Below are 15,719 nucleotides of genomic sequence, written 5' to 3' on the forward strand. Positions count from 1 at the left end.
TTTGAGTAGATGTATTTCGTTTGAAAGAAAATAGTCTCTAATAAATGTAAACACTTTGAGGAGTTTTCAGGAGAAGATATTTAAAATGCCAGGCGTAGATTCATGTTTTAATGGCCTCACGAGTTCTTGGTAAACAGAAATCGCAGCAGGTCCCCCAAAAGTTCAGTTTGACTTGCTTAATCTCCCTGAGCAGAGCTGGAATCCATCAGGTCCCTTCTGTGAGCTACAGACATCAAAGGACTGATTAGATAAACTTTGGGAGTGAGGGAACATGCAGGGTGGTAAGGAAAATGTGTTTTTATGAAACACTTAAGGGTTTTTTTTTTTTAAACTTTATTATTATTATTTTTTATTGTAGTATAGTTGCTTTACAATGTTGTGTTAGTTTCTGCTGTACAACAAAGTGAATCAGCTATACGTATACGTATACCCCCTCCCTCTTGGACCTCCCCGCCCCCCCGTCTCGCCCATCTAGGTCATCACAGAGCACTGAGCTGAGCTCCCTGCGCTACACAGCAGGTTCCCACTAGCTATCTATTTTACACGTGGTAGTGTATTTATGTCAATCCTAATCTTCCAATTCGTCCCACCCTCCCCTTCCACCCCCCATGTCCACATGTCCATTCTCTATGTCTGTGTCTCTATTCCTGCCCTGCAAATAGGTTTATCTGTACCATTTTTCTAGATTCCACATGTATGCATTAATATACGATATTTGTTTTTCTCTTTCTGACTTACTTCACTCTGTACGACAGGCTCTAGGTCCATCCACATCTCTACAAATGACCCAGTTTCGTTCTTTGTTATGACTGAGTAATATTCCATTGTATATATGTGCCACATCTTCTTTATCCATTCATCTGTTGTTGTTTTTTTAACATCTTTATTGGAGTATAATTGCTTTACAATGGTATGTTAGTTTCTGCTGTATAACAAAGTGAATCACCTATACGTATACATATATCCCCATATCTCCTCCCTCTTGCATCTCCCTCCCACCCTCCCTATCCCACCCGTCTAGGTGGTCACAAAGCACCGAACTGATGTCCCTGTGCTATGCGGCTGCTTCCCAGTAGCTATCTTATTTTACGTTTGGTAGTGAATATATATCCATGCCACTCTCTCACTTTGTCCCAGCTTACCCTTCCCCCTCCCTGTGTCCTCAAGTCCATTCTCTACATCTGCGTCTTTATTCCTGTCCTGCCCCTATGTTCATCAGAACCTTTTTTTTTTTTTTAGATTCCATATATATGTGTTAGCGTACGATAGTTGTTTTTCTCTTTCTGACTTACTTCACTCTGTATGACAGACTCTAGGTCCATCCACCTCACTACAAATAACTCAATCTCGTTTCTTTTTATGGCGGAATAATATTCCATTGTATATATGTGCCACATCTTCTTTATCCATTCATCTGTTGATGGACACTTAGGTGGCTTCTATGTCCTGGCTATTGTAAATAGTGCTGCAATAAACATTGGGGTGCATGTCTCTTTTTGAATTATGGTTTTCTCTAGGTATATGCCCAGTAGTGGGGTTGCTGGGTCATATGGTGGTTCTATTTTTGGTTTTTTAAGGAACCTCCATAGTGTTCTTCATAGTGGCTGTATCAATTTACATTCCCACCACCAGTGCAGGAGGGTTCCCTTTTCTCCACACCCTCTCCAGCATTTATTGTTTGTAGGTTGGTTTTTTTTTTATAAGAAAGCTTTTACCATTTTTTTTTTAAACTTTGGGTTTATTTATTTATTTATTTATTTATTTATGGCTGTGTTGGGTCTTCGTGTCTGTGCGAGGGCTTTCTCTAGTTGCGGCAAGTGGGGGCCACTCTTCATCACGGTGTGCAGGCCTCTCATTATTGTGGCCTCTCTTGTTGCGGAGCACAGGCTCCAGACGCGCAGGCTCAGTAATTGTGGCTCACGGGCCTAGTTGCTCTGCGGTATGTGGGATCTTCCCAGACCACGGCTCGAACCCGTGTCCCCTGCATTGGCAGGCAGATTCTCAACCACTGCGCCACCAGGGAAGCCCGTTTGTAGGTTTTTTGGTTTTATTTTTTTTAATTTTTTATTTATTTATTATTTATTTATTATTTTTATTTTTGGCTGTGTTGGGTCTTCGTTTCTGTGTGAGGGCTTTCTCCAGTTGCGGCGAGTGGGGGCCGCTCTTCATCGCGGTGCACGGGCCTCTCACTGTCGCGGCATCTCTTGTTGCGGAGCAGAGGCTCCAGACACTCAGGCTCAGTAGTTGTGGCTCACGGGCCCAGTTGCTCCGCGGCATGTGGGATCTTCCCAGACCAGGGCTCGAACCCGTGTCCCCTGCATTGGCAGGCGGATTCTCAACCACTGCGCCACCAGGGAAGCCCCCGTTTGTAGGTTTTTTGATGATGGCATTCTGACTGGTGTGAGGTGATACCTCATTGTAGTTTTGATTTGCATTTCTCTAATAATTAGTGATGTTCAGCATCTTTTCAAGTACCTCTTGGCCATCTGTATGTCTTCTTTGGTGAAATGTCTATTTAGGTCTTCTGCCCATTTTTTGGTTGGATTGTTTGTTTGTTTGTTATTGAGCTGCATGAGCTGTTTGTATATTTTGGAGATTAATCCGTTGTCGGTTGCTTCATTTGCAAATATTTTCTGCCATTCTGAGGGTTGTCTTTTTGTCTTGTTTCTGGTTTCCATTGCTGTGCAAAAGCTTTTAAGTTTCATTAGGTCCCATTTGTTTATTTTTGTTTTTATTTTCATTATTCTACGAGGTGGGTCAAAAAAGATCTTGCTGTGATTTATGTCAAAGAGTGTTTTTCCTATATTTTCCTCTAAGAATTTTATAGTGCCTGGTCTTACATTTAGGTCTTTAATCCATTTTGAGTTTATTTTTGTGTATGGTGTTAGGGAGTGTTCTAATTTCATTCTTTTACATGTAGCTGTCCAGTTTTCCCAGCACCACTTATTGAAGAGACTGCCTTTTCTCCATTGTATATTCTTGCCTCCTTTGTCATAGATTTTTTGACCAGAGGTGCGTAGGTTTATCTCTGGGCTTTCTATCCTGTACCATTGATCTATATTTCTGTGTTTGTGCCAGTTCCATACTGTCTTGATTACTGTAGCTTTGTAGTATAGTCTGAAGTCAGGGAGTCTGATTCCTCCAGCTCCATTTTTTTCCCTCAAGACTGCTTTGGCTATTTGGGGTCTTTTGTGTCTCCATACAGATTTTAAGATGATTTGTTCTAGTTCCATAAAAAATGCCATTGGTAATTTGATAGGGATTGCATTGAATCTGTAGATTGCTTTGGGTAGTATAGTCATTTTCACAATGTTGATTCTTCCAATCCAAGAACATGGTATATCTCTCCATCTGTTGGTATCATCTTTAATTTCTTTCATCAGTGTCTTATAGTTTTCTGCATACAGGTCTTTTGTCTCCCTAGGTAGGTTTATTCCTAGGTCTTTTATTCTTTTTGTTGCAGTGGTAAATGGGAGTGTTTCCTTAATTTCTCTTTCAGATTTTTCATCCTTAGTGTATAGGAATGCAAGAGATTTCTGTGCATTAATTTTGTATCCTGCAACTTTACCAAATTCATTGATTAGCTCTAGTAGTTTTCTGGTGGCATTTTTAGGATTCTCTATGTATAGTATCATGTCATCAGCAAACAGTGACAGTTTTACTTCTTCTTTTCCAATTTATATTCCTTTTATTTCTTTTTCTTCTCTGATTGCCGTGGCTAGGCCTTCCAAAACTATGTTGAATAATAGTGGTGAAAGTGGACATCCTTGTCTCGTTCCTGATCTTAGAGGAAATGCTTTCATTTTTTCACCATTGAGAATGATGTTTGATGTGGGTTTGTCGTATATGGCCTTTATTATGTTGAGGTAGGTTCCCTCTATGCCCACTTTCTGGAGAGTTTTATCATAAATGGGTGTTGAATTTTGTCAAAAGCTTTTTCTGCATCTATTGAGATGATCATATGGTTTTTCTTCTTCACTTTGTTAATATGGTATATCACATTGATTGATTTGCATCTATTGAAGAATCCTTGAATCCCTGGGATAAATCCCACTTGATCATGGTGTATGGTCCTTTTAATGTGTTGTTGGATTCTGTTTGCTAGAATTTTGTTGAGGTTTTTTGCGTCTATGGTCATCAATGATATTGGTTTGTAATTTTCTTTTTTTGTGATATCTTTGGTTTTGGTGTCAGGGTGATGGTGGCCTCATAGAACAAGTTTGGGAGTGTTCCTCCCTCTGCAACTTTTTGGGGGAGTTTGAGAAGGGTAGGTGTTGGCTATTCTGTAAATGTTTGATAGAATTCACCTGTGAAGCCATCTGGTCCTGGACTTTTATTTGCTGGAAGATTTTTAATTACAGTTTCAATTTCATTACTTGTGATTGGTCTGTTTGTATTTTCTAATTCTTCCTAGTTTAGTGTTGGAAAGTTATATCTTTTTAAGAATGTATCCATTTCTTCCAGGTTGTCCATTTTATTGGTATATAGTTGCTTATAGTAGTCTCTTATGATCCTTTGTATTTCTGCGGTGTCAGTTGTAATTTCTCCTTATTCATTTATGATTTTATTGATTTAAATCCTCTCTCTTTTTTTCTTAGAGTCTGGCTAAAGGTTTATCAATTTTATTTATCTTCTCAAAGAACCAACTTTTAGTTTTATTGATCTTTGCTATTGTGTTCTTCTTTTCTATTTCATTTATTTCTTCTCTGATCTTTATGATTTCTTTTCTTCCACTAACTTTGGGGGGGTTTTTTTGTTCTTCTTTCTCTAGTTGCTTTAGGTTTAAGGTTAGATTGTTTATTTGAGATTTCTCTTGTTTCTTGAAGTGAGATTGAATTGCTATAAACTTCCCTCTTAGAACTGCTTTTGCTGCGTCCCATAGGTTTTGAGTTGTTGTGTTTTTGTTGTCATTTGTTTCTGTGTATTTTTTAATTTTTTCTTTGATTTCTTCAGTGATCTCTTGGTTATTTAGTAGTATAGTGTTTAGCCTCCAGGTGTTTGTGTTTTTTACAGTTTTTTTTCCTGTAATTGATTTCTAATCTCATAGCATTGTAGTCGGAAAAGATGCCTGATGAGCCCAGGAGGGATATGAACTATTACTGTACCGATTTTACAGTTGAGGAAATTGAGGCACAGAGAGTTTAAGGCTTGGGTAGAACCCCATGGCAGACATAAGTTGGGACCATTACTCCTGCACATGGCCTGGACCTTAGCACAGAAGTCTGGTTTTTCCCGGGAAGCAGAACCAATCAGATTTAAGAGGATGAACAAACCAAAAACTGTTAAAAGAAACTTTGTCGTTAACTTGAATGCTGATTTATTAACTCAAAATGCGGCGTGGACTAGAATTTTCAGGAAAGGTGCTCTCAGTTCTCTGTACCTGAAGTGCTCCTCGAAGCCATGGCACAGAACCAGGGACTTCTTGGGGATGTTCTTGGTGGCTCTTGCCATCCTTGTCTGAGGGTTAGATGTCCCCCAAATCATCCTGAGGATGTCAGTGCAGAGGAGACTCATGAGACTGTGCAGGAGTCAAACTGACAAGCTAATTCCCTTTGTACTCTTTTTTTTTCTAGGCTGTCTCATCTGCTCACATATTTATTTGTGAGTCTATTTATCCTATTTATGATAAAATTGTGACTTAGACATTTTTGGTAGGTGCGTAGATGGAACCTACAAAAATTCTGTAATGGGGCCTTGCCTTTGTTACCCCAGTGGTTCAGAGATAACCACACACTTAAATGAACTCAAAACACTTTAGTGAACATTGACCACATGCCAGACACAGTGATGGGAGTGCAGATATAAGTAAGTCATTGTTCGTCACTGCAGAGGGTCATGGTGGAGTGGGAAGATGTTCCAGCCACAGTGTAATTAGGAGTTCTGATAATGCTTTGGGGCAGAGTGACATCAGCAAAATGGTAAGATAGAAGGCCGCGGCCATTGTTCCCTCACAGAAACACCAATAGCAATGATGTAGAGACCTTTATGAGAATTCCAGATTCCAGTCAGGAAGTTGCAGGACCCCTGGAGAGCACAAAGCCAAAAACAGTTGCTTTGAAACAGGTAAGAGGAGTGACTTCACTTTACCTGTGTCGGCTCCTCCTCCAAGATGGCACAGCTCAGCACTGAGAGAAACTGCCTGCAATTTCTCCTCCTGGGGAAAGAGAGAGTAGAACGTGTCTCCAACATCTCAACCTTTCAGAGCCCTACCTCAGGGCTCGCCTTCCTCCCCGCTTACAGCACTGATGGAACCAGCATGGGTTGGAGGCCTGAGGGTAGCTGAGAACAATGCAGGTGGTGGGTGGCTTGTGGCAGCTGGCATGGATTTGCATGACTGGGAGAAGACCCTCAACTTGAGACTTCTCAGTCATGAGGGAGAGGAGTGAAGAGTGCCTCCAGTGTCCTGGCTTTTCTGAGGGCAGCCTGAGGGACTGGTTTCTGTTTAACTTCATTCCTCACTTGGAGCAAGAGACAGGAAGAGAAGTGGAGTTTGTATCCAGCTCTCTGGATTTTTGCAGGGCTGCCTGAGGAGCTGATTTCTCTTTGGTCTGATGTGAGGTACTGACAAGGAGCTTCCTGGTTGCCACTGAGAACCCAGGAGAGTGAGGTGGCTTGCTGCTATAGAACCAGAGAACTGGCAGCGCCAAGGACAGGCACAGAGGGAGCAAGAGATTATGATCTCGTGAACAAATAAACAAATAAACTGGCAAATTCCTTTAATTAGGACTTTACATGCACAAGTCTGCATCAGCAGAAAAGGTTTGAGAGGCCTCCAGATTCTCTAGTTGGGCTGATTCGTGCAGGTCCTTCCCTGTACAAAACTAGTTTGTAAAGACTGGGAGAGGTGGCTGTTTTTTCACATGTGTAGATACCAATACAAAAGTTGAAAGAAATAGACAAAACACGAGTCAACCAAAGAAACAAATATCCAGAAACCAATCCCAAAGAATCACAGGTATATGATTTACCTGATACAGAATTCAAAGTAAACTGTCGTAAAGATGCTCAACAAGCTCAGGAAAACAATCCATGAATAAAATGAGCATTTTAACAAAGAGATAGAAAATATAAAAAAGAAACAGAAATTTTGGAGCTGAAGAATATAATAGCAGAACAGAAAACCTCACTAGAGGTGTTCAACAACAGACTTGATCAAACAGAAGAGAGAATCAGTGACCTCAAAAGCAGGTAATTGGAAATTATCCAGTCAGAGGACAAAAAAAAAAAAGAATGAAGAAAGCCTAAGGGACTTATGGGACTCCATCAGGTGAACAAGTACATGCATATGGGAGTCTCAGAAGAAGAAGAGAAAGAAAAGGGCAGAAAGCTTATTTAAAGAAATAGTGACAGAAACTTACCAAATCTGGGAAGGAAAATGGGCATCCAGATTCAAGAAACCAAACAGATTCTATAAAAGATGAACCAAAGAAGTCCACACTGAGTCACATTGTAATCAGACTGTCAAGAGTCAAAGATAGAACTGTGAAAGCAACAAGAGAAATCCACTCATCTCATACAAAGGCTCCCCCATAAGGCTGTCAGTGGATTTCTCAGCAGAACGCTTGCAGGCCATAAGGGAGTGGGATGATATATTCAAAGTGCTGGAAAAAAGAAAAAAAAGAAACCCCAGCTAACCAGGAATACTATATCTGGCAAAACTGTCCTTAACAAAATCAAGGATAGATAAAGACTCCCAGATAAACAAAAGCTGAGGGAGTTCATCACCACTATTCTTGCCTTATAGGAAATGCTAAAGGGAGTCCTTTGAGGTGGAATGAAAGGATGCTAAACAGCAACACAAAAACGTTTGAAAGTCTAAAGCTCGCTGGTAATCATATGGACAAATGCAGAATACTGTAATGCTGCAGTGGAGGTGTGTAAATCACTGAATTCTGGTATAGAAGTTAACAAAAGAAAGTATAAAAAAGAACTATACCTATAAAATATGTCAACAGATGCACAATATAAAAATATGTAACTCATGACATCAATAATATAAAATGTATATGGGGGAGAGGTAAAAGTGTGGAGTTTCTGTATGTGATTGAAGTAAGTTGTTATCAACTTAAAATAAATTTTTATCACTATGTTTTATGTAAGCCCCATGGTAACCACAAGAAAATACTTATAGAAGATACACAAAAGAAAATGAAAAGGAATCAAAGCATGTTCCTACCAAAGAAAAAAATCAAATGAAACACAAAGGAAGACAGCAAGAAAGGAAAAGAGGGACAAAAGAGCTACAAGACAGGCAGAAAACAATGAACAAAATGGCAGTAGTAAGATCTTCCTTATCAATAATTATTTTAAATGTAAATGGATTAAACTCCCTAATCAAAAGACTTCAAATGGCTGAATGGATTAAAAAAAACCGAGATCCAACTCTATGCAGGCTGTAAGAGACTTACTTTAGACTTAAGGACAAATAGAAGCTGAAAGTGAAAGGACAGAAAAAGATATTCCGTGCAAATGACAACCAAAAGAGAGCAAGATGGCCAGAAGAAACAGAGGACTTAAACAGTGGTATAGACCAAGTGGACCTAACAGATATTTGTTGAATGTTCCACCCAACAGTAGCAGAATACACATACTTCTCAAGCACACACAACATTCTCCAGGATAGATCTCATGTTATGTCACAGAATAAGTCTCAACAAATTTAAGAAGATGGAAAGTATACCAGGTATGCTCTCTGATCACAGTGGAATGAAACTATAAATCAGCGGAAGGAAAATAGGAAAGTTCACAAACATATGGAAATGAAACAACGCACTCTTGAACAACCAGTGGGTCATAGAAGAAATCAAAAGGAAAATTAGAAAATATCTTGAGACAAATGAAAACAAAAACACAACATACCAAAACTTATGGGATGCAGCAAAAGCAGTATTAAGAGGGAAGTTTATAGTGATAAACACCTACATTTAAAAAGAAGATTCTAAATAAACAACCTCACTTTACACCTCAATGACCAAAAAAAGAACAAACTAAGCCCAAAGTTAGCAGAAGGAAGGACATAATAGTGATTAGGGGAAATAAATGAAATACAGAATAGAAAAGCAGTTGAAAAATCAATGAGACTAAGAGTTGGTGTTAACATCAATTTTTTGTTAAATAGCACCATCTTTTTGTTAAAGGTCAACAAAATTGACAAAGCTTTAGCTAGACTAAGAATAAAAGGGAGAAGACTGAGATAAATAAAATCAGCAATGAAGGAGTAGACATTGCAACTGATGCCACAAAAATAAAAAGGATTATAAGAGAGTACTATAAGCAATTATAGGCCAGGAAACTGGATAATCTAGAAAAAAATGGTAAATGCCTAGAAATATACGACCTGCCAAGACTGTGTAATGAAGAATAGAAAATGTGAACAGACCTGTAACTAGTAAAGAGGTGGACTTTGTGATCAAAAACCTCCCAACATAGAAAAGCCCAGGACCAGATGGTTTCATTGGTGAATTCTATCAAATTTTTAAAGAAGAATTAATTCAGTTTCCTTTCAAACTCTTCCAAAAGAAATTGAAGAAGAGGGAACACTTCCAAACTCTTTTATGAGGCCAGCATTACCTTGATACCAAAGCCAGAAAAAGACACTACAAGAAAAGAAGATTGGAGACCAGTATCCCTGATGAGTATAGATACAAAAATCCACAACAAAATACTACAAACTGAATTCAACAGCATATTAAAAGGATCATACACCATGACCAAATGGGATTTATCACTAGGTGCCATGATGGTTCAACATCTGAAAATCAACCCATGTGATACACTACATTAACAGAATGAAGAATAAAAATTACATGTTAACAGATGCAGAAAAAACATTTGACAAAATTCAACACCCTTTCGTGATTAAAAACATTCAACAAGCTAGGATAGCTTGTTGAATATGAAAAGCCCACAGCTACCCTCATACTCTATAGATCTTTCTTGCCTTTAAGGATTGGATAAAAGACCTAGGTGTCCTTTGTGTCTTCCAAAGTCCCTGTGTAGGTACATATGGTTGTGTAAGAGAGAGGCTCTTTTTTCAGGGTGGACCCCTCCAGCGTGAAGTTCGATTCCATCCTGTCTCTGTTGCCAGTTGTGTCGTCTGTTGCTGGCCCAGTCCTCCTCCCTTGCAGCTAACTTAGCCATCTTCATTTCTCCTCTCCCTCGGAGCCCTCGTAAATCATACCTGTTAGACATTGTTATGATGCTGCTACATGACAACCCTTTCCAAAAAACCCAGTGGCTTAAAACAATAACCATTCATTTTTCTCACGGTCTGCAGGTCAGCCGGGCTGTTTGATTGGGTCAGACCCAGCTGCTCTTGGCTGGGCTTACTCATGAATCTGTGCTTGGCGAGCCTGGATGATCTAGGGTGGCCTCAGTTGAGGTGACCCACCTTGGCTCCATGTGGTCGCTCATCTTCCAGCATCTAGCCTAGGCTTCTGCTCATGGCAGAAGGCCAAGGAAGAAAGCAGAGGCCGCGTCGCCTTTGGGGTCTAGACTCAGTACATGCATGCTGTCACTTCCACTGCATGTCCCAAGGCCAGCCCTGACTCAAGAGCTGGAGAAATAGACTACCTCTTAATGAAGAGGAGCCGCCAGGTCCCACTGAAAATGCTGTAGGTGCAGGGACAGGTAGAGAATCTGAGCTGTTTCTGTGTTCAGTCCCCTGTGTAGATCGGGAGTCAGCAAACGTTTTCTGTAAATGGCCAAATAGTAAACATTTGAGGCTTTTGGGGCCATTTGGCCTTTGTCATAACTACTTACCTGTGCCGTTGCGATGTGAAAGCAGCCGTAGACAATACGTAGATGAGCGGGCATGGCTGTGTTCTGCTAGAACTTGTTTACAAAGCCAGGCAGCAGGCCGGATTTGGCCCACAAGCTGCAGTTTGCTGTGCTCTGACCTCGACGATCCAGACCAGGTAGGAATCTCAGATGCAGGATCTAGGATGCTGTCCTTCCTGAAGTCATAAGCAGAGGTGTCATGTGCCAGCAGAAGTGCTCTTATTGGAGGGAAGAAATAAAACCAGCTGAGAGGAGCAGGGGCTCCCCTCTAAGGTGCAGATGACTACAGTTGACCCTTGAACAACGTGGGAGTTAGCAACACTGACCCTCAGCGCAGTCGAAAATCCACATCCTGCTCTCACTGCCTCAAAAACAAAGGAATTGATAAATGACTCACCCAAGGGCAGGAAGCTGAAACAGTCCGGATAGAATCAGGACTCAAACCCTAGTTCTTGTGATTCCACATATTGGGCTCTCTAATCGAACACAAACTTTTCCCCTCCTGTAGGTAAAGATCTGTAAAACAAAAATACAGGTATGATATTTATTGAAAAAAATCCACGTATAAGTGGACCCACCCAGTTCAAACCTGTGTTGTTCAAGGGTCAGCAGTATTTGCATCCCTTTGGGTGCCATATTGAACTTAATACAGGTTAAGTTTATTTCTCATCAAGTCCTTGGAGTTCATTCCTTTTTGTTCCTGTGTTTGGCTGGATTCTCATTTCTTATCCATCTATATCTCCCAATGGATCCCAGATAGAATTCTTTCCATTTTTCTTTTCTTTTCTTAAATTTTTTGGCCATGCCACACAGCTTGCGGGATCCTACCTCCTTGACCAGGGTTCGAACCCCTGCCCTCAGCAGTGGAAGTGCAGAGTCCTAACCACTGGACCACCAGGGAATTCCCTCTTTCCATGATTTCTGACCTGGATGCCCTCTCTCTGTCTTTCTTAATCCGAGCTTCAGAAGCGAAGTCACCACCTCCTTCTGGGCCCCCAAGGAAAGCCTCCAATTAGATCTACGGATTAGATCATGTTTGTTTTCCTTTACCAATTACGCGTCTGATTGTCAGGACCATGACATGCTCCATCAAAGTTTAAAGATACATTTGTTCTCCAGAGTGACTTTTTGTTTCAATCATTATTGCCTGGAGTTGTTGCTTGACTAGAGATTTGGTTAAATTTCAGGTAACATGAACTTCTTTTTAATAGAATGTCCAAGTCTCTGCAATTCTTCGATCTGCTGGCTTGGATTTTCTTACGCGGGCTACCCATTGTGGGTCAGCAGCCTGCCATCTTCTTTTTCCCATCGGAGATTTTCTTTACCGCATGTAATACAAGGCTGTTACCATCTTGTTTTTCTAGAAATGAAAATGAAATCTTTGCTTTCTAATTTTATTCCTTCCCTTTTATTATTGGTTGCTACTGACTTCTGCAATATGATTCTTCCCTGGGCATTCATCAGTGGGTATAGTTTTCAGCTTGGCATGGCTCAGACTTCAAACTTTTAAAGTTTTAAAGTAGCAAAGTTGCACAGACGGTCAATAAATCAATAACTATCGCCATTTTATTGCTTGTAAGGTGATTACTCCCCTTTGCCTGTAGCGACTTTTCAATTTGATCAAAATGCAGTTTTGTCAGGTCGTGGTTGAGTCCTCCAGATATAAAAATACATAAAGCCATCGAGAGAAGCCTATGCTCAAATATTTTAATAACTACCCTTCACTTCTTTAACCATCTTATTCCGGCACTTTTGTGGTTCCCGTCCTATAATTCAACTTTCCATGCTCTTTGCCAGAGAAATTTTGATTTAGTGCTTATTCCATCCTCTTGTCTTTGTAAGAGTGTATTATTTTTCTTGCTAATTGGTGGTGAGCATTGATCCTGCTGCAAAGCGTTTTCTCCGTGTCAAATTATTTCCTGTGTGATCTGTAAATCAGGTTCTGATGGTGGTGCAACATGGAAGATGTCTTGGTTTATTTGCGATTGTTTTCCAGACAAGGGGAGGCAGAATAATGTGAGTGGAATTGTTATCTTAGGCAGGAAAGGAAGAAATCCTCCACTTTGCTACTGCCCTGGCAGCAGGCACCCTTTTGACTGTATTTTAAGGAAGATTAGAAGTGAGGGCCCGCACTCAGGGCTGCTTGCCCGGGGCAGTGTGCTGCCAGCCTGGCATGGCTCTTGGTTTGTCTTAGTGTGTTCGGGCTGCTATAACAAAATCCCACAGACTGGTTGGCTTATAAACAACAGGCATTTATTCCTCACAGCTCTGGAGGCTGGCAGTGTGAGATCAGGGTGCCAGCGTGGTCAGGTGATGGTTCTTTTTCCAGTCACAGATTTCCTGTTGTGTCCGTACATGGTGGAAGGGGCAAGGGAGCTCCCTGGGGCCTCTTTTATAAGGGCACTAGTCCCATTCTTGAAGGTACTGCCCTTATGACCCAATCACCTCCCAAAGACCCCACCTTCTAATACCATCCTTTGCGGGTTAGGATTTCAATGTATGAATTTGGGTGGGGGGACACACACGTTCAGACCATAGCATGGCGCACGTGGCAGGTTGTCCTGCCTCCTTGTTATCCCCATGGCATCCCCCCCACCCCCGGTGCAGAGGACCACTCCCTCTGTGGGTCACCTTGCCTCCCACCAGTGAGTTTAAGTCTTAGCATTTTCACTCTGCTGTTGCTGTACATCTTGAATATCCGCAGTGACAACCACAGAGGTTGTCTGACTCAGTGGTCCGCTTTATCTCCCAGGAGAACCGGTTACTGGTGTGACTACAATGATTTGGTTTTGAGTGTTATGCCTCAACCCTGTTTCCCCCAGGCCTCTCATTTTGATGCCCTGCTTTTGCAGAATGTGAGGTTTTCCAGAAATGGATATAGTTGACCCTCATTATGAGCGGTTCTGTATTTGTGAATTTGCCTGCTCACTAAAATGTATTTGTAACATCCAGAGCAATACGTGGGGCGCTTGCCCGGTCATTCGCACAGTGCACTGCAGAGACTCAAAAAGTCTGAGTTGCCAGAAATGCACGATCCTAGCTGAGGTTGGAGAAATCGGTGCTCTGCTGTCTTGTTTCAGTTCCAAGACCAGAAACAAGCGTTCTTTTCACAGTCTCTTTAGTGCCATATTTTTCGCATTTTTGTGCTTTTTTTATTGGTAATTTTGCTGTTTCCAGTGGCCTTGAAATGGAGGGCAGGAGTGCCTGTAGTGTTTCTAAGCACGGGAAGGCCGTGCTGGGCCTTATGGAGAAAATATGTTTGTTAGACAAGCTTCCTGCAGCGTGAGCGACGGTGCTGTTGGCTGTGAGTTCAGTGTGGATGAACCAACGACATATATTTGATAAGGTGTCTTTAAACAGAAACACACAAAACAAGGTTGTATACCGATTGGTTGATGAAAATGTTGTGACCAGAGGTTCGAAGGAACCTAACCCTGTACTTCTCTTGGGGACGGTGATTTAGTACCCACTAATTCGGTGGCCATGGTGACTTTATAGCACATAACTACCACAAATAATAAGAAAGTAACATTTGTCAGAAACAGACTCACAGACTTAGAGAATGAACTTATGGTTACTGAGGGGAAGGGTGGAGGAAATGGATAGTTAGGGAGTTGGGGATTGACATGTACACCCTGCTATATTTAAAATAGGTAACCAACAAGGACCTACTGTATAGCACAGGGAACTCTGCTCAATATCCTGTAACAACCTAAATGGGAAAAGAATTGGAAAAAGATACATGTGTATGTATAACTGGATCATTTTACTGTACACCTGAAACTATCATAACATTGTTAATCAACTATACTCCAATATAAAATAAAAAGTTAAAAAAAGAAATTAACGTTTGTGTCTCCCCAAAATTCATATGTCGACACCTAATCCCCAATGTGATGGTAGTGGGAGGAGGGGCCTTTGGGAGGTGATGAGGTCATGAAAGCTGAACCCTCATGGATGGGATTAGTGCCCTTGTAAAAGAGACCCCAGAGAGCTCCACCAGACGAGGACACAGTGAGTAGATGGCCGTCTGTGGACCAGGAAGTGGGCTCTCACCAGACACTGAATCTCTGAGTGCCTTGATCTTGGAGTTCGCAGCCTCCGGAACTGTGAGAAATAAATATGTGTTGTCGATAAGCCTCCCAGTCTATGGTATTTTTGTTATAGCAGCCTGTGCTCACTAAGACAGACTATATGTATCTTTCCTCACAGCAGAGGTGCCTATGCTGAAATGTCTTTCCTGTGCAAGAAAATAGCGCATGTGGATTGTTCTTCCAGGCCTGTGCAGATGTCTGCTTACGTTTTTAACGACAGGTTTTCTCTCCCAGGTGTAAGTAGCATGGTCAATGCAGGAACGATGAGTGGCTCTGGAAACCTGATGGATTTCCTTGACGAGCCATTCCCTGATGTGGGGACGTATGAGGACTTCCACACCATCGACTGGCTGAGGGAGAAGTCACGGGACACCGACAGACACAGAAAGGTACATGCTGTTCATAAGGACACTTTGAGGGGAATCCCTTTGGAGGGCTGGGCCATGCTTTCATCGGACAGTCACTGAGCTAGAGCTTTGGTTCATGTGTCATGTGCTGAGCTAGGTTCTAGAGAAGAGAAGGGCTGGTGGGAGAGGCAGAGATGTGGACAGGTAATTATAATACCAGGTGCTTTGGGTGGAAGGCTGTGTCCTACAGAGGTGTGGTGTGGAGGGCAAGGAGGGGGCTCTGGAACCAGACAGATCAGGTACATCCTGACTCTGACACCTTTAGGCTGGCTGACTTTTGGGGTGCCATTTCTGGACCCCATCTTCTCATCTGTAAGGATGGAGTTAATTATACCAGAAGATTAAATGGGGCTGTGTGTGTATGAAAGCACATATTACAGTGCCTGGCCTCTAGTAGGCAATCAATATATATTTTTATGGGCTGCAGTAAAGTTATGTA

The 15,719-nt window shown here is 41.5% G+C and overlaps 1 protein-coding gene across 4 annotated transcripts in view; it reads left to right on the top strand.

Moving 5' to 3' along the window:
- The window catches only part of LOC309652881 (H(+)/Cl(-) exchange transporter 4), an 81,616-nt gene that overhangs the window by 23,306 nt on the left and 42,591 nt on the right, over positions 1–15,719 (top strand). For all 4 annotated transcript variants that reach the window (XM_082447071.1, XM_082447073.1, XM_082447070.1 and 1 more), the window contains exon 2: positions 15,108–15,262. In XM_082447071.1, coding sequence (XP_082303197.1) covers positions 15,119–15,262 — 144 coding nt within the window. In that variant the 5' untranslated portion in view covers positions 15,108–15,118. The remainder of the gene's footprint in view (positions 1–15,107; positions 15,263–15,719) is intronic.

The sequence above is a fragment of the Balaenoptera physalus genome (assembly GCF_965194825.1).
Source record: "Balaenoptera physalus genome assembly, chromosome: X".
Taxonomy (NCBI): Eukaryota; Metazoa; Chordata; class Mammalia; order Artiodactyla; family Balaenopteridae; genus Balaenoptera; species Balaenoptera physalus.